The sequence below is a fragment of the Embiotoca jacksoni genome, unplaced genomic scaffold (genome assembly GCF_022577435.1).
Source record: "Embiotoca jacksoni isolate LCO1_2020_lvr unplaced genomic scaffold, fEmbJac1.0.p SCAF_16, whole genome shotgun sequence".
Taxonomy (NCBI): Eukaryota; Metazoa; Chordata; class Actinopteri; family Embiotocidae; genus Embiotoca; species Embiotoca jacksoni.
In genome coordinates, this window is record NW_027185296.1 from 4,686,716 (window position 1) to 4,710,659 (window position 23,944).

At 44.6% G+C, this 23,944-nt stretch overlaps 1 protein-coding gene across 3 annotated transcripts in view; it reads right to left on the minus strand.

The window, feature by feature from the left end:
• Positions 1-397: 397 nt before the first annotated feature.
• Positions 398-23,944, minus strand: part of tle5 (TLE family member 5, transcriptional modulator) — a 40,914-nt gene continuing 17,367 nt past the window's right edge. The window contains exons 3-7 of one of the 3 annotated variants that reach the window (XM_069150382.1): positions 20,110-20,173; positions 13,539-13,583; positions 7,398-7,460; positions 6,403-6,477; positions 398-4,444 (exon numbers count right to left, since the gene is read on the minus strand). In XM_069150382.1, coding sequence (XP_069006483.1) covers positions 4,220-4,444; positions 6,403-6,477; positions 7,398-7,460; positions 13,539-13,583; positions 20,110-20,173 — 472 coding nt within the window. In that variant the 3' untranslated portion in view covers positions 398-4,219. Of the gene's footprint in view, positions 4,448-6,402; positions 6,478-7,397; positions 7,461-13,538; positions 13,584-20,109; positions 20,174-23,944 lie in introns of all 3 variants that reach the window. The other 2 variants (XM_069150381.1, XM_069150383.1) reach the window with 2 other exon arrangements.

The window sequence follows — 23,944 nt, forward strand, 5'->3', positions numbered from 1 at the left end:
AGCCAAGTTTCAATCCGCAAGACGATGTTCATACTTTGGGACGAACAGGAGCCGATGCCTGAAATGCAGGACATTAAACCAAATTTATTTGCTCTGCTTTGGAAAAACATCCAGATAATGAGTTCAAAACATGCAAAACCGGTGGTGCTCATACTTTAATCGGGGCCTCCTGCTTCGACAATTGCCCCAATAAACGTCCTCTTACTGCCAGCAGTAACCGGAGTGACTTAAAACACAAGTACAGGTGTGTCCTAGTTAAAAGTGGAATATAAATGCCGTTACTGGAATCGAATGTTATTAGTTACTCACACAGTCACAGCAAAAGCTTTGGAAGCTTTCCATCCCCCAGTTCGTAGCTCGTTAAATTAAAACCAAGTCAAAGAAGAGCGGAAAAGTGTTCATGATTTGATTGACTTTATTTGTAAGGCACCAGAAGTCCTTCCTTACTGCAGAACATTTCATATTATTCATAGTAAATGTTTGTTGTACTTTTTTTTATACTTTCTTTTTTTCGTTTTGTTTGTTTGTTTGTTTAAATGAAGCTATGATTTCTGACACAAAACTTTTTTTTTTTTGCCAAAGTACACACTTTTAGGTTTTACATTATACACAAAATAAGTATTTAAAAAAAGACCTTTACAAAGCTCAAAACGCTTACAATGCTTCACGCTATGAGGGCAAAGAGTCGGGGAGGCGGGATGCGGCGCGGGAGTAAAGGGGAAGTGGACGTAGAGGGGGACGGGGACGTAAAGGGGACGGGGGACGGGGGACGGGAGGAAGAGAGAGGGTCAGAGAAGAAGAGGAAAGGGCCAAAAGTCAACATACTGCAGTTTCCCCCCTGGTGTCACATCGGTTTTGTAACACAATAGCACGAGAATCATCCAGGACAGACAAGAGAAGATGCAGCCATATACACGTAAAGCTTTCTATGTATAACTGTATAAAGAGGTGAGCACCTCCAACTACTTCAACAAATACATAGAATTTCATTGGAACGTTTATAACGTCAGCTTTGTAATTCTCCCTCTAGTTCATACCGATTAATATTTAAAAACAAAGAAAAGGGGGGAAAAGAAAACAAACAAACCAAGTGCATCGATCACAGAAAAATTTGGATCAAACATTCTTTTAAAAAAAAAGAAAAAAAGAAAGAAGGTCTCCACTAGAAAGAAATCAATTGGGAGTTCCCCTCGCAGACATGCATTGATGTGTGTGTCTGTTTTGCTTCGACTACGGGTTCTGCATATCACTACGACGAGTACGGTATGTAGCTAGATACATACGGTATGTGGCTAGATGGGAGGACGACGTGCTGCGAGTCTCAATTCACAAGCGGAGCAGCATGTTCGCTTTTAGTTGGGAGTAAGACCAGCAACGCATTTCATCTGGTTTGTCATCGACAACCGGACCTGTACAAGTGTTCGCGCACACCTTGTTTTCGTATTCACATACATACACAACAACGGGCGTCATTGAAGGAGGCGTCCAGTCGAGGCCTGTTCACCATCTGAACGTTGAGAACGCGGGAGGCTTATATTTGGAAAGAATCCCTCACGTAAATGGGGAAACCCGCACGTGGATCTGCCATTTTGTGAGCGCGTCCCGAAGTTGCTTCGGCAGCAAAACGTGCCGCGTCATCACGCCGGAGGGAGACCGGTGTGAGTTGGGTGTTTGGTTTTCAAAATGAAAGGTGGGTGTGTGTTTCCGGATTGAAATGACTAAAACCCACGTTTTTACACAGGCGGTCTTCAAACTGACCGATTGACACGCACCAACACCGAAACTCGCAGCCGATCAAATGTTGCTTCCTGCTCTTATCACCGAGGCGGTTTTTTATCTGGAAATGTACTCAAAAAGATTCTAAAAGTAGAAGTGGGACCCATTTTAGAAAGCGGACGTTTAATGGCTGCTTCAGCTGACCTGTTGAAGCCACTGAGCACCTTTAGTCCAAACACACAGATTCCACTTGTGTTGCCTGATTAGAGCTCCTGTCAGGAGGTGGAGGTCTCCTCTGTCGCTCTTGTTGGTTTTGTTGCACTTCATGTTCCTGTTTGAGAAATGTTGTTTGAATTTTTCTGAAAGCTCCAATTAATCCTAAAACTAAATAAACACTTGTGTCTTACTATCAAGTCCAAGACTCGATCTGATATTCGGCAGTTGCTGCCCCCGAAGGCGTTTTAACATTTTGGCGCGAGAAAAGATGATTAGTTGCTGACCCAAATAGTCGCGGATTAATTTCCTGTTGTGCAGTATATACTTCCACCCAACGTGCACCAGACGAGAGGTCCAACCTGACAACAGCTGTGTGAGCGTGCACGACAACAGGAGAGTTGCCGTTTCTACCGTTGTTGTTTCAGCTGCGGAATCAACTTGTGATTTACATGAACACACCTTTGTTCAGGTTTCCCATTCAGTGTTGCATGTAGGTGTTAAGTAACCTGTACGATGTAGTATGAATCGGATACGTGCCAGATCTGTATGACACAGTGAATGGTAATGTACGGTATTAAATGTGAATGTACAGAGTGACGGTGTGATTGTTTTATGCTGGGACAGAGCTGCTCGGTAAAAACAGACCAGTTAGAGACCAAAATAGACCAAAGCAGAGCATTTCTCAAGAACAGGGTGACGGCAGGGACCGGGACTGACCGCATGCAGGGATTAACGTCACCGGTCTAGTCTGTATATTAAGTTTGTACACTCAAGAGGGGATAAATAAGCCGTTCCCCTCGTGACACGGCCTGTACTCCGTTATCGCCTCGTCCTTGTTTTTGCTGCGGCCTGAACCGAGCGAGGAGGATTCTTCAAAGACACACGCTGCCCTCTGCTGTCAAGCACACAACATTCACACTCTCTCCCCTAAGTGTCTGCTCTAATATTAGTGCACATTAAAGATGAAAGAGGTGGTGGGAGGGTGCAGGCTATTGTGCTGCCTCGGCTCTCTTTAACTACTGATGGAAATGTTGCCTTTCGGTAAAAGGTGCTGGGTGGATTTGCGGGGTCAGGCCAGGATTGTGAGTCGGGGGAGGGAGGGGGGGATTACTGACAAAGGTCAGTTTGTTATCTACTCTGACAGCTCTTGGCGTGAAGTTTGCTCTAAGAAGGTGCTTTTACTTTCTCCATAAAACTTTGGGATTATTCACAAAATCTCTCGTTTGTCAACTGGAGATCTTCTCATTACAATGATTCTGCTCTGAGGGCAGAGGTGTTTGGTTAGGACATGAAGGTAGCTTCAGGGGACGTGAAGGTAGCTTCAGGGACGTGAAGGTAGCTTCAGGGGACGTGAAGGTAGCTTCAGGGGACGTGAAGGTAGCTTCTGGGGACGTGAAGGTAGCTTCTGGGGACGTGAAGGTAGCTTCAGGGGACGTGAAGGTAGCTTCAGGGGACGTGAAGGTAGCTTCTGGGGACGTGAAGGTAGCTTCAGGGACATTTCTGTCTTTCATCAGGTACTATTTAAAGATTTCTCTCATCTAACAATCCACCATTTAGACTCACAGCCCACTTTTAGCTTGGAATGAATGCATGCAGTCGGAAATGCCATGAAATATCAACACAGCTGATCTCTGCGAGACCTTTATCTTAGGAAAATGAAGTCTGTAGGAATCCTGTGTTGTGTCTGACAAGTTGTACGAGCTTGCCAAAAAGAATCCCCGCGTTTTAACACCTACAGAGCGGTGCAGTCAGTCTCACAGATCAGTTCTGCCTAACAAGGACCTGCGTAGAACAGAGGCAAGAGGTTGGGGGAGAGTGGGAGTGAGAGAGGGAGGCATGGAGAAAGAAAAAAAAAAGGAAAAAAAAAAAAGCCTGAAACTAAACAGGAATAAGAAATGAGACACCGAGCAACAGGAAGGCAGGAAGGTACAGAAATAGAAAGTTGTCCCGATTCAAAAAAAAAAAAAAAAAAAATGAAAAAATGAAGCTTAATCAGATCCAAGAAAACATATTGTGTTTGAAGAAAAGACAGGAAATACAGAAGAGGGAGACGGTCTCATGGTGATAAAAAAAAAAACAACAACCAACAACCCAAGAATGGTTAATATGAAGAGGTGCCAAAGCTCCCCCCCGATGATGGGACTGATTAGGGGTCTGAAGCTGGGGTTGAAGCCCGTGTTAGGTAAGGTCAAAGAGAGGGAGACCAGGGGAGAGGCTGTAGGCCAAGGAGACTCGGATCTGGGAATTCAGGTCTCTGGACAAAAACAGAGCTGAATGGGGACGCCGTCTAATCGGACTTGTCTCCGTCCTCCTCGCGGTGGCTGTCGACGCCGTCACGTGACGCTTTCTCCTCCTTGGCCAGCTGGGCTTGGGAGGCCAGCAGGGAAGAGAGGGAGAAGAGACCGGAGGAGGTGGTGACGGCGGGGAGGGTCGGCTGGCTCAGGCCCAGCGGCAGGGGGGTCATGGGCAGGGCCAGGCCCTGGAGCTGAGACAGCTGGTGAGCCTGGAGCTGCTGCTGCATGGAAGACAACCACACACAGCTTAAACACAGCAGGGTAGATCCAGCACACAAATCACTGCAAAACACTGGAGGAAAGGCAAAAGCTGCAACGCACTGACCTATTATAAATCGCAAGTTATGTTTAATGTATAACCCGAGGCACAGCGCTAATAGTTTAGGCACAACAGGGTATATGGAGCGCACATATCATTGCTAAAATACATGCCCAGTTGGAGATGGAAAGTCTGCAGCACACATAACTTATTCATAATAGATACAATTTTCAATATACTGTATATAACCACAAGAAACCAAGTGCAGGGGGGGAGCATGGGGCAAAATAGAAACTAGGTCTCGCGGAGGACAGACCTGGTCCAAAATAAACCAGAAAAATATACACAAAAAATACCATGGAGACACAAATGCATTTCAATTTAATATGCAGGAAGACAAATTGTTCCTGCCAAGTGCGTGCATTTGCAGCCCTCCCTGTTGTACACACACTCACCATGATGACACATCAGTGGGCTGATTTTTATGACAGTACTGACTGACTTCTCATAAACAGTATCTAACGGCCCCAGCTCGCTCCTGCTACACCTACAGCGTACTTTATATGCAGAACCAAAATTCAAAGGCTCTATTTCCTCCAGTTATACATGATGTGAGCACCTAGTGAAAGACAATATCAGAGAGTTCGAGCTCTAAACAAAGACCCATGCAGAGCGGTACCCTCTGTATCTAAAGCAGCGGGCATGAAGACGAAAGCAAGGCACCTCTGTGAATCCGGCATCACAGTGACGGTGGAGCCGGGCTCGCTAACACAGGGCTGATAATGATGAAGTGTAACGGCTAACATTAAAGCCACGGATATAAAGGATTGCGACGAGCTGGATAATGCCCGATCTGTATTGATTCAGTATTTCAGCTAGCGTGCTAATCCTACTGATCTATAATTGTTCCAATGTAATGGATGGCAGAGGGTATCATTGGACTCATCCCGTAGATAGGATTATAGCACAGTAATTAAAAAAAACAAACAAAGACATTTTAAAGAGGCAGTACACTGATTTTACACATTCAAAAAAACAAAACACTATACGCATCATGAATACAAGTCAGTCTGGGAAAACAGGTTCTGAAAAACAAAATATACCTGATGATGTCATAATGAAATCATTAGTTTCATCTCAATTTAGGCCGAGACTACTAATCAAACAGAGAACGTGCACAAAAAGTACTGAAGGCATGGAATAAGAAAGATGTGGGCATTTACCAGGCAAAGAGGGTCTAATGGAAGACCGTATTAAATTAGATTATTGAAAACGTAGAATCCAATATTTTTGGAACATAAACCAATACTAGAGACTATAAATTATGATAGTCCAACCTTTGCTGCATCAATTCTAACATTTGTTTTTTCTAAATCTGGCCTTCTCAGGTCTCCAACTTTCTACTGCAATTGTCTGGACAAGCACATCTGGCCTTCTTCTTGTCCTTTCATTTATAAACAAGACTTAAATTACAAATGTTTGCTTTGCTGGCATTTATTATCAGACCGTTGTATTAGATTTCATTGATGCTGGTCACTAAATGTTTGTATTTTCTAATGATTTATGTTGACTGGCCATTTTAAAATTGACTAATTACACAATATCTTTTTTTAAATTTGTATATTTATATGTATATATATATATATATATATGTATATATATATATATATTCAATTGTTCATGAAAACAGACTGAAGGAGGAAGCCTGTGGTTTAGGATCTCTCCATTGGCCCATGCTACTAAGTGCACAAAAGCAGAGGAAAAACCATGTGATGACACACCAGGTTTAGCCAGTAAGTAAAGGTCATAAAAAACAAACAAAAAAAACAATAGAAGAAAACTGCAAAAGCACAGTAATTGCACTTTTCTAGCCATCATCAGACCCTTGGGCAGGGCTGCAAGGCTGGAACATCGCACCCTTATGATGGAGTTCATCTCTGGAGGGGTGACCTGCTTGGCCCTCTCTATGGCTGCCAGGACCTGCTGCTGGTGCTGGAGACGGGTGAGGGAGGGGAGGGAAGGAGAGGAGGGGAGGGGGAAAAGGGGAGGGGGGCAAAGTGAGAGAGACAATAAAAGCCAGACAGAAACAAGGGGTGGAGAGTTTAGGGGGGAGAGAGGTGGAGAGGTTAGATCAATATCAATAGTCCCAACAGAGACCTGACAACCCTCGCTGGTGATGCACCTCCCCCTCTGTCCATTTAGCTATTCATCCAGTCATATATATAAATATATATATATTCTATATTCTCACACGCACACGCGCACACACACACACACACGCACACACACACACACACACACACACACACACACACACACACACACACACACACACACAAAAGCCTTGTGTGACACCGGTGAATGGATGGCCGGCTGGCGTGCTGTAATGGGTGAAGGTCGACCCCCTGGTGGGCAGATAAGAGCATGGCTTATCTGAATCACACAACCATTTATTACACTGACACACAAACACACACGTGTATGAAGAAAAGGGGAGCGTGAAGGGGGTGAGGAGGAGAAGGAGGAGACGGAGGAGTTAGAGCAGGGAGGGATCGAGGCGAGGAGAGGAGAGGAACGGAAGAGGAGGTCAAGAAGGGAGGGGGAAGGGGAAACTGTGATGAAGGGACAGATTGAATATGGCAGAGGAGAATCAAGGTGGGGGGGGCGGGGTGAAAGTGAAAGGGAGGTGGGAAGGAACACAGGATGTGAGTGATGATGAATGACGGGAGGAGAGAAGAGGGATGCTGAGCGAGGGGTCACGGAGGTGGAGAGGTAATGAGGCGGGAATGAGGATGATCTCATTCCAGGATGTAAGGAATAGTGCGCAGGGTCAGAGGGTTAGTGACGTCTTTGTGTCAGTGTGTGTGTGTGTCAGTGTGTGTGTGTGTGTGTGTGTGTGTGCGCGTACTCACCTCCTGAGACAGGTAGGGGAGGACTTGAGCGCAGATCCCGTTCAATCTCTTGACTATCTCGGCCTGTGGGAGGAGAGTTATTTAGTTAAAAGACAAGCCTGATCTTTTTTTCTTTGCTTTTGTCAACAAATCCTATTCAAAACAATGTGTTAAGTCTTGTCTTGTCCTGTCCAGCCTGCCTGGATCATTCCCTTTAAAAAAAAAAAGAAAGAAAAAAAGGTCCAAAATATATTTTTATAAAAAAAGAAAAGAAAAAAAAAGAAAAAAAGAAGAAGCTACTTTGTCATTTTTCAGAAATTTGTACATAAACAAGAGTAAATATCATCTGTTGGGAACTGCGGTATTTGCAGATGATTACACATTTACACTCCGAGTGTTTACAGCAGCAGGACGGTTCATGTATGAGGGACTCAAAAAGACACGACGTGATGATTTGCGCGTGTTTGTTCATCATAGTGGAGAAATATGTCATCCAGTGCGGCCGTGTTGCTCATTGAAGTGTTTTTCGAGCTCCCGCACATTCTTATGGCGCGGTCTGGCCAACGTTACCGTGAGAGCTGCTGAAAGCAGAGGAAAAGCGAGCACGGCAAGTGACTCGACGGCAACGGCAGCAGCGGCAGCAGCAGCGCCGCGCGAATTATGGAAATTACACCGCGTTTTATAAACAAACTATATTTGCCAAACATGCCGTCTCTAAAACTGGAATTCAGAGGGCGTTGCCGTTAAATCACACAAACGTGTCTTTCGCTGTTCCACGCGGAGATGAACGCGAAGCACATTTCAGTCCGGTTGCGTCATCCGTCCGCCCACACAGGTGTTTTGAGTTAAGGTGCGTGATTAGACCTTCTCATGGCCGCCCGGACGTGCAGAAGCTGGAAGCGAAAGACAGCTCAGCTCAGCTCAGCTCAGCTCAGCGTCGTAGCCGGTCGCGGTATTTTCAAAGACCATGTTTCGACACGGTACGAAAAGCGCCGGTGTAAATGACCACGTTTGCCCCAAATCAAAAGCAGCTTCTTGAGTTTCAGGGACCTGCTGTAGTTCGTGCTGGTTTACAGCAGGAAATGAACTAAATTACTTTTCCATTCTTTCAGCAAGTTGGTTGTTATTTGTTTTTTTTTTCTCAGCTGTAGCTTTGTCAAATTTTGGAAAAATTCGACATAGATATGGTAATAATAATGCTGAAAAATGGCATGTTTCTAGTTCAAAAACGTCAAACGTGCTCGGGTGGGGGGAGGGGGACACACACCCTCAAAACCCTCCACAATAGGTGCACGCACGTCCTCCGCAAACTTTGAGAAATAACTGCAGTGTCCTGACCCGCTTAACTCGTTCGATCAGTAACAACTGTGATTTTCCTCCAACGACAGGTGCAAATGTCCGAAGCGGAAAAAGGCCCGTTGGGTTACCGTGTCCACTACATACTTTGGTGGCATCATGTATTTACCAGGATGTTGTAGCACCACCTCATTTCACCCTCTGTCTGGTAGAATATTTGAAAACACCCGTGTGTGCAGGGACTTTAAATAGCTTTAGGACAACAAAGGAAGTCCAACACAGAAGAGTTGGACTCTATCAAGTCTTTGGCTGCATTGACAGAACATGTTAGCAGAAGCAATTCGTTGTTGGTTTTTGATCTTTTCACGGGCTTTGTTGACGAGGGAAAAAAAAAAAAACACAGACCGTCGTCAGACTTATCCTTAAAACCCTCATTAAATATAAATTGTCATTCAGTGATTCCGACCACGCTCTCATCAGTATGGGAAACATCTGCTATGACCTTCCCAAACTGGGGCAAATATATCTCATCGCACTCGCGCGCGCGCACACACACACACACACACACACACACACACACACACACACACACACACACACATACTGTCTATCAGACATATCCAAATCCCTTTATTCACCTCATTAATTAAGTTGCTTGTACTTAATACTCTTTCTCAAAACTCTCGGACGCAATTACACACACAAAGTAACAATTGCCGGTTCACGCACGCACGCACACACACACACACACACACACACACACACACACACACACACACACACACACACACACACACACACACATGGTTCTCTTCACGTTGTGCACATCCCCTATCTTTCTCACATGCAGGTCTATTATCACATTTGGTTGGTAATCATCCAATCCGTCCAAGATATGCAAAGCAGCAGTAATTGTGTTAGAGCCTAATTCGCGGCGCGATGAGGAGAGAGGGGCCCTCCTAACAGTCATTAGGCATGCAGAGCACAGTTCCCCATCAAGCGATTCACTCCTATCCGCTCATCATTACACATACAATCTCCCTGGCATCTCTAAAATGTCTCTCTAAAATGTCTCTGCGGGACTCGCTCCATGCTAACTATGTCTCTTCCTCTTTCTCAGTGGCCTTTTATTCCGTCTATCTCTTGTTTTTTTTTTCTAACCCAGCTTCTGTCTCTTCTTTTATCTGTGCTCTCTATCATCTTCTCTTCTGCGTCTCTCCCTCAGATTTTTCTATCTAAATGCTGCTGTCTCTCTCGCGTCTTCGCTTTACATTTTACTCTCCTTCTTTCCAGCTTTGCTCCGAGTGCTACCGGAGCACTCATTCCCTGACAAAAAGATTATATAGGTGCAAAATAGAACCTATGCAATATAAAAGCAGGCTTGGAGACTCCACTTATACATCCCAGGACAACAGACTGAATTTATTGCTGTTGGAGATTATAAATAAGCTGCAACCTTTGGTCATTTTTAAGATGTAGACTGAAAAGAGAACAAAACAAAAAACCAGAGACAGAAATGTGTTGAAGCTGATTTAAATAGTGTTGCAAGGAAGTGTGGAAGGCAGCCTAAACAAACCTAACATTACACAGACTTCCTCAGGGTGTCCTGGTTTTGTCGCTACATGAGTCTTGTGGAACTGCTTCCTGCCGGGACAAGGTGTACATGATAGTTTTTTTTTTTTTAATCATGTTTTAAGTATTTTAAAAAAAAAAAAAAAAAAAAAAAGAGTCCAAACAGTTGCAGCCTTAAATGCCACAAATGAATCTGAATCACGCGTTCATTGTGCACGGTTTAAAAAAATCAGACAAGAAGCGATGGAGTTTAATCTAGTCCATTAATTGAAGTACTGTTCTATATCCTTGAACTCGACTGCATTTAAGAGGGCAATACTGTACGTTTTACTGCACTACAGACAACTATAGTGACTACTTTCTATGCAAATTAGCATTAGCAAAAATAGATTAAACTAGCCAACTCGTGGGGAACTCAGAGAGCGCAGACCCCCGTCAAGGTGCTTTACTTCCCTCTACTGGATTTTAAGATGTGTGGCATTTAGGAGGCCCAAGGCCCTATTTCGCAAAGTTCATCAATGTAAAAAAAAATAAAATAATAAAGATTCGTGGATCTCCCCTGTGACTCTGATCCGCTACAAACATTAGCGGGTTCTTCCTTGCTGCGCGCGACGCCAAGTTAAGAAAATCTGGCTGGTGGTTTTCTCGTAATCCAGCTGACAAACAAACAAACTGCACTTAAAAAATAACCTTCTTGGTGGAGGTAACAAAACAACAATAATGCTTCATTCAACGTAGTCCCGGCTCCATCCACAACTCAACCTCGCTTCTCCTTACTGAGACAAAACAGAGAGTTGCAGAGAGAACAGACAAGAGTGGAGAGGCATTTTTTGAATTGAGTAGGACAGAGTGATCAAGAGGGAGCAATTGAATGTGAGAGTGCCAGAGAGAAAGAAAGAGAGGGAAATAGAGACAGAGGTGGAAAGAGGAGGAGGGAGGGCGGCGGGGGGAGGAGGGGCAGACAAGGAGGAGGAGGAGGAGGAGAGAGGGGAGACTGGCTCTGCACAATAGGCCTAGACATGAATGCTCCTCGACACACATCCCCTTCAATTTCAACTCTCTAATGGAACTAGCGATTCTCTGCACCCACTCACACTGTGCACAAAGAAAGCACACACACACACACACACACACACACACACACACACACACACACACACAGGAGCAAACATGAACAATAACACACACACACACACACACAGGAGCAAACATGAACAATAACACACACACACACACACACACACACACACACACACACGCTGAAGAGGGCACGTACACACACCAAAGTTCGTGCTGGCAGGCTTAACCCACACACTGACATTTTTAAAATATTGCAGACAGCCAATACGAAAGTACATGAGCAAATGTATAATATCACGGGCACACAAAAGCCTCCTGGACACACACTCTGCTGTGTGTGTGTGTGTGTGTGTGTGTGTGTGTGTTTGCCCACCATGCATCACGGTGACCATCTTGTGCTTCCAACCTCAGTCCTGTGTGGGTGCATATATGTGAGGGTCTTTAAATCATGGGAGCTGCTACTTCTGTATGTGTGTGTGTGTGTGTATATGAGTGTGCGAGTGTGTGTCCATTTATCAAAGCATACTCGCATCTTCCAATATGGCTGTCAGTGTGCGCCGTCAATCATGAGACAGTGTGTGTGTGTGTGTGTGTGTGTGTGTGTGTGTGTGTGTGTGTGTTGTGTGTGTTTGTGTGTGTTTGTGTGTGTGGACGGGCAGCGCCAGGCGAGGTCACCGATAAGGGCTGGACTTTCGGAGGCCCATCGCTCTCGCCCTCCTACAGGCTGAGCATAAATTACTCCCCCAGCTTCAGCCACACAAACTGATGTATGGACATCAGCTTCTCACCCCCCCCCCCCCCCCCCCCCCCCCGCCTGAACCAAGGCTTCTTTGTCTTTTCGGTTTCAAAATACCATCCTGGTTATAGCTGCTGTGTTCCTCACTGAATTTGGGAAAGTGATAACCATGTTCATTGCCGATGAATTAATATGCTGTCGCAGGTATTAAATGAGGGCACTAAACACAGAAAGGGCATTTTATATTTTTCAGTATTTGGAAAATAAAAAAATTTACAGTAGAAATTCTTTGTATCGAACGAACTAAACCTGATTTGGCGACAGCAGAGAAAAAGAAGCCTTCTCAGCACCCACATCTACAGGACACCGTTTAAATACCTTTGAACATTAGAAAGTGATGGGAGATTATGTCTACAACTCTCACCTGCCGACCATCGGGCTTCAGGTGTGGTTAGACTGAACGGCTGTGTGCATCAACAGAGTAACAAAGTGCGTGGAGTTTTATTATATTATTATTTTGGATATTCAAGGTTGTGGAATTAAAAGTTCTAGTCTTTTTCTGGGAGGGGGGGGGGTGGGGTGGGGGGTTAGCTGACGGACACCTCCAAGCTGAATCTTCAGTATGAACAGAGAGCAAGCGCAATGATGAACTGTAAAAAAAAAAAAAAAAAAAAAAAGGGCTGGTTGTGTTTGAGACTTCGACCCATCACGGAGTTTAAAATGACGCTTTCTGCTCCTCTAATTGCTCTAAAGTAAATGTTGTATGAATGCCTTGTTTGTGACCGTGTTACTAAATGTTACTAAAGATCCTATTTGCATCTCTTGCCGGCGTCTCCATAACATGTCAAAGAGAAAATGACCTGACACACACCTGGTAGACAGGTGAACAAGAGAATCAAGTCATGCAAAAGAAACCTGTCAGCACCATGTTTAGTAGAAAAACATTTCCGTTGCAACAATGTCATGGCAACTGTAGTATTTACAGATATTTACTGAAGCAAAGTGACAAAAATGTTTTAAAAGAAACTAAGCTAAAACATTTCGGATAGCGATGCGTCAACGTGCAGGTAAACGATCGGAGAGGCTCACGTCTTTGTAGAAAACATTCAAAGTTGGAAGTTGGAGCTTTAAGCCTGAATACCGCTACCGGCACAGAGAAATGTGGAAAATGTACCTTTTTACAACACTATTATGTCCAAACTTTCACCGTCTACCCTCCCGCGCACAGGACAAGGACAACAGACCAACGTTTGTACCAGCTACAGCAACACAAACGCCTTCAACACACAGATGGTACATAAGATTGCGATGTTCATTTTTGTAGCCTAGAGCTTCATAAACATGCGTGCCCCTGAATCCAGCCTGTCCTGCAAGCAGAAAAGACATCCCACTGTGTTCTGTGACTATACAACAGTTTTACATACTATGTGATGGGAATAGAATAGAGGCATTTCTCGCAAGACTAAATATGGACTCACCTGCTTGTGCATCTCAATATTGAGCCCGTAGGACATCTCGTAGTACTAGAGAGAAAGAGAGAGGAAAGCATCAAGAAAAAAAAAATCTTTAACAACACGGATATCAAACTGTTCACAGAAAATCGCCTTCATCACAGACCATTGACTTTGTGTAACGAATCCTGTTGGAAGTCAATGTGCATTTAGATTATAATGTAAGAGGAGGTTAGGACTAAAGTTCTCTTTTTCACCTGGCATACTTGAAGAGTCTAAAGTTTGGGTCCCATTCCCCAAAATCATCTTAAAATAAGCCGATCATACAATCCATCATCTGAGCCTTCTCCAGTCTAGGAGGTGTTTCCCAAAAACATTGTAACTAAAGCAGCTCTTGGACATGATTGCAGATTAATGACTAACTGGTGATCACTCAAGACGGCAAAGAGAATCGGAAGATGCCGTGGGACAATAAACGACAGATCTCATTCCTGTTTTTATTGTCTTTGCGTTTTTAAGTATACATTTTTATAATGAACACAAACGGGGTTTTTTTGTCCAGTGACATTTGATGTGAAACGATGGAGTATTGACGTCAGAAAATTAGACTACTCCGACAGAAATGAATTGATCAGCCAAGGTTGTCGTCTTTTCATCTACGACACACGACCATGTTCACATCAACAGATTCACACAGAAAATCACGCACGTCTCCTCTTGCCACTGAATATGATCTGAAATGTCAAATCACCTGCTGGAGACGTGTTTGTTGCTTATAGCTGTGTAAATGAGTTTCTGAGTTTCATAAATCCCTGCAGTCGTCACGCAGCAGCAGGATCCACACGCGTGCTTCTGAAGTGAGCAGGGAGCTGTGCGCATTTTTGCTCGTGGCACAACAGTTGTTACCTCATTCATTATTTATAATTATTAATTATCTAGACAAGTCGACGAGATCGGTAACAGACACTGTGCCTAGTCCTACATGTCAGACAAGGAAGCTGTCACACACACACACAGACACAGACAGACACACACACACACACACACACACACACACACACACACACACACACACACACACACACACACACACACACACATGCTCCAATACAATCTAATACAGTTCTTAACAGCGTGCATGTGGCACTGCTGTTTTGGGAAATGCCAAATTAGTAGAAAACGCTCCTAACATCAAGGACCAAGCTCATTCAGACAACTAAATTGTTCTGCATAATTATCAATATGAAGACATATATGTATATTCATAAATAAATCAGGATTATATTCAAAGACAAGTAAAAATAGTGATATTTCCAAGCCCGCCTCTTTGGATGAAAGCAGTGCTCGCTGAAAACTGTTAACAATGAATATGTGGAACAATTAGCAAAAATCTTTTTCATAAAAGCAAAGGGTGAAAATAAACAGATTCATCCTTCGACAAAGTATTCTCAACCCAACATCCCACATTTTTATTCTACAAACATATTCCCACTCACAAATGCACCAACATGCACACATACCAAGTAAAGAGAAGACACAGTTCAATAAACAGGAAGAAAAACTGAGAGAAAAAGGAGAGACAGTAGAGAAAGAGCCTCTTGTGTGTGTGTGTGTGTGTGTGTGTGTGTGTGTGTGTGTGTGTGTGTGTGTGAGAGAGAGAGCGTGAGAGAGTGTGTGTGTGTGTGTGTGTGTGTGTGTGTGTGTGTGTGTGTGTGAGAGAGAGTGTGTGAGAGTGTGTGTGACTGTGAGTGTGAGTGTTCAGTGTTAATGAGAGGGCCACCTTCTAGGCGTCAACCCTGTTAATCACCCACTCTGTCTGCAGGGGGACTGGCTCTGTCACTGGAAAACAAACACACACACCTCTCTCTCTCACACACACACACACACACACACACACACACACACACACGCACACACACGCACACACGCACACACACACGCACACACCATTGTTGTTTTTTGTTCAATCTCACACCGACAGTACCTTGTGTGTGAATGCGCAAGCAAAAATACGCAAGCACACACACACACACACACACACAGTATTTTTCTCCGTAGTTGCTCGAGCCCACACGGAAGCTCCCTAAAGTAATTACAGCGCTGGGGAAATGGAGGTGCTGCCGCTGGCTGGGGGAGAGGGGCAACCTGATATGCTATTAGAGGAGGAGTGGGGCGGTCGTTGTGGGGATACAAGACTGGGCCTGCCACTGATGGAGTGGAAGTGCGATTGAAAGTGTGCACGTGTACATGGATGGTGTGTGTGTGTGTGTGTGTGTGTGTGTGTGTGTGTGTGTGTGTGTGTGTGTGTGTGTGTGTGTGTGTGTGTGTATGTGTGCGTGTGCGTGCGCACGGTACACACTGGGAGTGAAGGAGGAGGGTTTATACAATACTGCATTCATAGTTCAACTTCAAAGCAGCATTTGGAGCTACATCTGAAGAACTGAAGAAAATCCGTGCAAATGTGCGTCCACGCACAATTTGATTGTAACCAAAATAAAGCCTGTTTCATACTGACGTGTCGAGGAATCATGAACCCAATTAGCGCCGTCGTATTTAAAAAACAAAACAAAAAAATGAATTTGTTACGATTGGAAACAAATGTGGAATTTGTTACCAATTATTTCAGCCAATCCTTACAATTATTCTCAATCTGTGATAGTGCTGCAATCGACAAATATGGATTTATCAGCTGATTATTTCCTCATTTGATTGATCACAGAATGTGTGATAATTGGGAAAAATATTGGCTATAATTTCCCACAGCCCAAGATACTGTATTCAAATTGCTTCTATTATTCGACAAATATCCCAAATCCTTCTCAGATAGTCTGATGCCATGATTGTGTATTTAGCATGACTCACTAGTTACCTTAATTTATGTGTTTAATGAAAAATGCATTTTTAAACGGGTCCCATGCTACCAGATGAAATGTTTCAATTTTCCCACATTTTAAAAGCAGTCTGAATTGAAATGAAAAGCAACAGAACCAGTAACCAATAACACACATTTCCTGTGTCACTAATGTTTGTGAGTCAACAAGAGAAAGGTTGGAAAAACAAAAGCTGCCTGATATTTTCCTCTTCGGTTAGTAGCCGACTGATTTTGTCAGTCAAATCAGATTCGGACGTTCAATATGAAGAGTCGACTCCTTTTTCACATTCACTATCTGGAAATCAGAAAATCGGCAGTTAGCGTTGCTTTTCCTTTAGATTGCCGAGGGCCCCGTTGCCCGGTCCACTTTAGGCAGCGCACGGTGGAACGGTCGCTCTCCATCTGAGCGACCCACTCCCAGCAGCCGGCTCTGAGGCCAAATGGAAACTCACACTTAGTGCAGTGGCTTCACCCTGGATCGCCTCCCCCTGCATCTCTGGTACCCAACTCTCCTTCCTGCTCTGGCGAGAGACGGGAGGTTTAACGTCCATAAACAAAAAAGAAAAGAAAAGAAAAAGACTGCTCGACTTGAAGAACCGATTTAAATTTGATTCGTTGACCTTCAGGGGGAGGCCTTAAAAGTTTAAAAACGTTTTATTAAGCAGAATTAATTGTCTGTCTGAATTCTGTCAGATCGGGGGATAGTATCAGAAACCCCCCTCCCGCTAGCTTTCCAAAATTAGATAGGGGGGGTGTGTCTGTGTCTGTGTTGTCCGTTATCTGTAATATTCCGAATCCCACAATCCGGCATTCACATCCAACTTCACATTGTGTGGAGGTGACAGAGGAGCCAGGGATTGCACATGTTTTTTTTTGTTTTTTTACTTTCTCTTTTTTTCATGTGTTTCTGAACTATTTGTGGTACTTTTCATGTGAAAAACCAAAAGCAACGATATCAAAGTTTCCCTGGAGAGATTTGTCTGAAAGTGCGCATCGTTGTCCCCATTTTTCAATGACATCACAACACGTGGTTTGACAGCACGTCTTAAAAAGTAGGTCTGAGAGAAAATAACCCGGCCCTTAGGAATGTGAAAATTTGAGCTTATAATGCATGCATGAAAATGTGGCAGCACAACATTTAACATTTAAGGTGATGAACTCTAAATTTGTCTTTGCTTTGTCTGGTTTCTCTCCGGGTTTTGATTTAGCACATGCACCACAAAGGTCACCAGTGATCTTTGAGCCAAATCAGTGCTTCTGAAAGCAAAAGGCTATATAGTCGAAAAACAAAACAGCGGCATGTCGCATTTCACTTCACAGTGCTCTACAAACTGATCGGTGCCAATACCATACGCTAATGAAAGCGCTTTCTTTTCCGCTCATGACTTTGTGTGGATAAAATCAGCCTGCGGGCTGTGAAACATCCTGCTGAACATTTTCCTGACCATCAAAGAAATCATGCAGACTTGTGTAATCGGGGCAACTGGGTTTCTTCAAACCGTGTAATGTTCCCATGTAAAGTAGGCTATTACCTATAATCTGGATAATTCACAATAATTAAACATGAAGTGAAAAAGAAAATAAACATAACCAGGTTAGATACTATGACTGCAACAAGACATTTTTCAATGTCAGAAATTGCATTTGTTTTTAATAATCGTGTTTGTGTGTACGCCTGCCATAACTCTGACAATGAGTATGTGTGGGAGACTGTATGTCCTCATGTCTGCCTGGAAGACATACAGAGGAAGTGAGAGAGAGGAGAGTGTGTGTGTGCGTGTGCGTGTGTGCATGTGTGTGTGTGCGTGTGTGTGCACTGCCCTGCTGATGGTGGAGCAGTGCGGCGGCGCAGATTAGATGAGATTAAAGCCAGTCAGAGGATCAATTAGAGGCAAAACATCAGACGGCTACACAGCTACGGCCAACAACAATGAGATTAGCCCCGAGGTGGAGCGGAGAGCGGGAGCGGGCAAGCACATCTGTGTGTGTGTGTGTGTGTGTGTGTGTGTGTGTGTGTGTGTGTGTGTGTGTGTGTGTGTGTGTGTGTGTGTGTGTGTGTGTGTGGCGAGAGACAGAGAGAGAGATATGGGGGAAACACAGGATATGAAGGGGGGTTGGGAAGAGAGAGGAGTCACACATGCAGTAGCTCCAGAAACAAAAAGGAAGTGAAAAATATAAGAAAAATCCCAATTTATGGTCTTGTTTGTTTTTGAAGCATCATGATAACAATGTCCCAACCGTGTTTCCTGTTTCTGAGCGCAGCACAGTCACCAAAAACAAGTCGGACACGGCGGCAAACGTTAACAGTCAAACGATTGGACAGGTTGCATTAATACACGCGTCCTTGGAAATAACCCGCAAGATATATTGTTTGCGAGCACACAACGTTTCACACAGACATTTTCCCGATCCGATGCCCCCATCGGGAGGACGACATTACTCGTCTATGCCGAAGCAGCTGCAAATCACTGCTGGAATAATAAAATCCGTTTTATGATCGGTCAACACTACAAAAGTCCGAAGTTTTGTTTGCCTACTTACCCGGACGTCCTCCCACTGAGGGGGTTGCAGCTCTATGATGACATCACCAACTTCTTTCTTTGTTCCCGATAGACAACATAGTCAGTTTTTACAGCCGCGAGAGGGCTATCAATTAAACATGAACTGATGTTACATTCGGGCATTTGCTGAAACGACGGACGCTCTCAGTTTCAGTCTCGTTGAAACTGTGATCGCGTGAGCACAGTTCAGCTTTAAAACAAACATTGGACTCATTTGGAGTTCATCCTCAATTAACCGAGCTATTTAGGTGAGCTACCGTTTAGTGATGTGGAGCATGATGCCAAAACACCACACACACACACACACACACACACACACACACACACACACACACACACACACACACACACACACACACACACACACACACACACACACACACACACACACACACATCTTTCCACTTTGGAAAATTTCCAGTCAAGTCTGACTAGGCGAAAATAATAACTCTGTCCCTAATCTGTTCCATTTCAAATGGCGGGCGGCCAATCAGTGTTGCGGATGATGCCGGAAACTTGAAGCACAGAGGATGTTCTCCAGTGCCGGAGACGTAACAGTAAGGACACCACAGCGGCGCCCTCTGACCCCAGAACATAGATTAGCTTCTGGTCATGTGTGAATGGTGAATGCTTTGGCGCCTAATGCAAGGCTTGTGAGTCTGAATCTCCTCCATTTATTTAAAAGAGAATTAAAGGACCTTGCTCACGCTGAATTGATTATAATCAAATCAAGATATCAGTAAATTGTTGGATTCTCAAACGTACCCTCCCTTATTGTTCAACCTGGGTGTTTTTTTTTAGTTTTTTTTTTAAACACGTACGACTTGTATTCAGCGCTCTCGCTGCAAGGCCTCGGCAATTATCTCAACTGTTGTGAGTGCTTATTGCACAACAGACAGCCAAACCTTTGGAAACAAGAGCCAAGTTGTAATAAAACAGAATTATCCTTTTAGAGAGCAAAGAGCCATAAAGAAGTGATCATTTGCTATTTGCAGTGCAAAGAGAGGATGGTGAAAGAGGAGGGAGGCAAACAGTGTGTGTGAAAACATGAGATCTACATCTGCATAAGAATCAAGTGTTACATTGATTAAACACACTGAGATGAAATGACATTAAAGCACGCGCGCACACACACACACACACACACACACACAGCTTGACTCACCATGATATAATGGCGCTGCATCTCTGACTTCTCACTGGCCAACTTGTCACACTCGAGCTTCAAACTGCAGAGAGGAAGAAAAGAGAGCAGCACAGAGTCAGACCTTGTTATTCAGAGCGACGGTCCTCCGTCCAAAGTGCTGACACCAGGTGTCTTCTACCCTTCGTCATTACCTCCTCTTTCACCAGCGACACCGTCATCACTTTCATCATCCCTTCAACCTCCACCTTCATCATCATCATCAGCACCACCTCCGTTCTCATCATCTCCGCCACTATTACCGTCTATATCATCTTCGCCGTCTACGTCGTTATCATTACCACCATCATCATCCTCAGCTTTACTAGTCGGCGGCGGCGTTTTCACCGCACTTGACAGGTGTCAACTGACGGGAGGAGGAGGAAGCGAGGGGTGGGGGTGGGTGGGTGGGTGGGGGGGGGGCTCGTTCCGAACTCCGGAGGCGAGCCGAGCCAAAATGTCTGCTCTCTAAATCAGAGAAGAGGCAGCGAAGTAAAAAGTCTAAATATAATGTTATAGCGTTCCCTGCGACCCAGCGCCTCCGACAGCCATTAGCTGTAATCATGTCAGCGCTGATGTCATGCGAGGTGACAGGACAAAGGAGGACGCGTCAACAAGTCAGCCTGATTGTCAAATAAAAAAACGACGGAGGTAAAAAAGAAAAAAAAAAGAAAGAAAAAAAAAAAAAAAAAAAGAGCCCCTCGATGATTTTGATTGAAGCAGCCAGTTAGTGCGTGCCAGTCTCAGAAGACATCATCCGATATGAGGACGGGGTAAGCCTCATCCAAATATACGCAGACACACGGTCGAGAGGTTCAGATTTAGGATAAGTCTGTAACCTGTTTGATGGCGTGTATATTTATGCTGGGATGTTCTCCTCAGCTGTCTGCAGGAATGACGGCTCGATTATAGCGAGCGCCGGCTGAGTCTTCGTCGCTCTTCGTCTTAACTGGCAGACTGAACACAGCGTTACACACAGCTGATAATGCGAGCTTACTCATGCACACACTGTTGTGCTTCTTCTGTAATTATCGCAGCAGCTGCGGCGTTGGCTGAAGTTTCAGGTTCGGTTGACGGTTCACCCTCGTTCAGGCTTAAAGTTTTGTTCTTGGTGGACATTATAAACACTTGGGTAAAGGCTTATTTTACATATTGTATATACACATGTTGATCCTTTCTATATAATATCTTATTTGTTCTTCAATGTATAAATGAAATAATGAATACATGTTTTGTTTTTTTCTGTCGCCACAGAGGGACTGGAAGGTGATTCAGCGCGCAGTGTGAAGAGGCAGAGGAAACGTGCTTGAGCTGACGAGAACACGGGGAGCGCTAATCCAAGCGAGGGACGGTTATTTAGAGCCAAACATACTGTTCGACATTCGCCGGGAACCGTTTGATTATCGTTCGGAGGCCCAACTTCCACGCGCCCTCACGCGCACCGGAAGACAGAGAGGCTCCCTCACACCGTAAACTCAGGCTCGGCAAAGGCGATCGGCCTTCGCGATCCCTCGCCTACGCCAGCTTCATCCGTCAAGAGTTGCGCTGCTCCTGGTTTTTAAGGAGTTCCGCACTGTTTGGGTGAAACTGAGCCTCGTAACAGGTTCTTCTTCTTCTTCTTCTTCTTCTTCTTCTTCTTCTCCCGGTGGTGAACAGCTGTTGGCAAACAGCTTTTAGGGGTGTTGCCGCCACCTTCTGATGGCGGGAACGCATTATTACGAGGCGTCGGTAAAAACGAGGGGAATAATAAAAGACGATAGTCGCACAAACGATTTTATTTGTTCTTTTTCTTAATGACGGTTCAAAAAAATTCAAAAGTGTCACGTCGACACCAAGTTTAGAAACAATCGATTGAAATATTGACTTTGCAGCGGACTGACATTTAATGATGCAGTATCTGTGCGCTTATTATCAAACAGAAACAACTCATGCGGCCATCAGTTCTTGTTGCTGCTGAAAACAAGGACTTCCCTCCTTCGCGTGGACGTGTTTCAGAACACCGAACGCTTATGTGTAAAGAAACAGTGAACCACTGAAAGGATTTTACTGGGAGGCAACCACAATTCTTTCCTGTGGTTAGCATCGATGGGCTAACACTTTTATCAATTATTATTATTAATATAATCATTGTTTGCAGCCTAAACTTAACTAGTTAGAAGAAGATGTGCACTTGTTGCATTGTAAAGGTCCACCGGATTATCAAGGTGCGGACGTGTCCCGCTTTAAGTTAACGTAATGGTGAGCCCCTTCATTGGTTAGATGATTATGGTTGCTCGCATCATGGCACGCAACAGATACTCAACCTTGTAACCCAGTCACGCACAATCCTGGGGGGGGGTTTGTGTGATATTCTTTTGTTGGGGGTAACGAGCGATTTTATTCCGTTTCCTGTTCCTGTGTGTGTATGAGCAGCCTCCACTTATCCAAAACGCTCCCCCTTCCCACCTACAAAAAAAAAAAAAAACCTTCCTGCTATCCATGTGTACATACGTAGGCTGTGTGGTGGGTTGTCATGACGACAGGCGTCCCCGCTGCCAGCCTACCTGGGATTGGCTGCGCGCCTCCTCTGATTGGTGCTCAGCACCCCCCGGGCCTGCGCCGCTGTTCTCAAACGACACTTTGATGGAGTTTTATTGCCGATTCTTCCGTCTCTAAATCGCTCCTGCTGTCATCTTTATTTTGATTTATGTATTCCCTGATCTATTTATGCATGTGAACGAGGGGCGGGGGGGAGGAGGGCAGTGCGGAGGGGGCGGGAAGAGGAAGACAGCGACAGCTACAATGCTTGGTACTATACCCGGGGGAACGCCTGCGGTACATTTGCCTTTTAAAGTCTTCAGCAACAGACAAACGCAGCGCAGCAGCAAAGCGCTACAAAGCCTCGTCTGTGGCTCCAAAGACCCGCCCCCCCCCCCCCCCCCATCCCCTCCCCCTCCCGAGTCAATAGGCACTGTATGCGTGTTCTGTACGCTCAGACAAAAAAGGTATTCTTTCAACTGCGCCCTGACTCTCTGAAGGGGGTTAAACGGTGCTGCTCACTGTTGTGGGAATTACAGAAACCAAAAGGCGAGGGGAAAGACGCAGGGCGTTATTGCAGCTTCAGAATCCTCCGCAAACAACAGCGATCAGACCGGAGTCGGGACTTTTGCACACAGTATGTCAGGCTTTCATCTGGCTTCGCCTGTCTCTGTAACCGGCAGAGGGAAGCCTTAGGAAGGTTCTGGGAGTACAGGTACAGAGGAACAAACCAAACCTCCTCAGGAAGGAAGGCGGGCTTCAAAGCCTCCGCTCTCTCAAAGAGAGGATTTCGCGCTGAGATGTAGACCCCGTGGCATCCCCCCCGCTTTAGAACGGCTATCAAACAGATCAGTGAAGGTCGGACTTTGGAAGTTCCTCAGACTTCTGGAACTGTAGCGGTATTTAAGCAGCGAGGGAAGATCAATGGCCGAGGGTAAACGTGATTGATTTCGCTATGAGTCAATAAAGAAGCTGGAGTTTGAGGTGCAAGTGGAACAAAGGCAGACATCTCAATTTTTATCACACTACTGAGGGGTGCCCCACGTTCACACCGCATTTTGCTGCAAACCTATATTTTACAAGTCTAACAACTTCAAACTCATTTCTTGAAGGTTTCCTGCAAATAACGATGGAATTTTTAAGCGAAAATGCAAATTAAAGTACTGCTATTTTGGTCGGGTTTTTTTTTAGCATTTAGTTGGAATTTATTAGGTGGATATGTGCCAACTAGGAACTGTCTGTTGCTAAATTATACAGGACAATTTCAATTAAATTATTAATCTTTTTTTTTTGTCTGAAC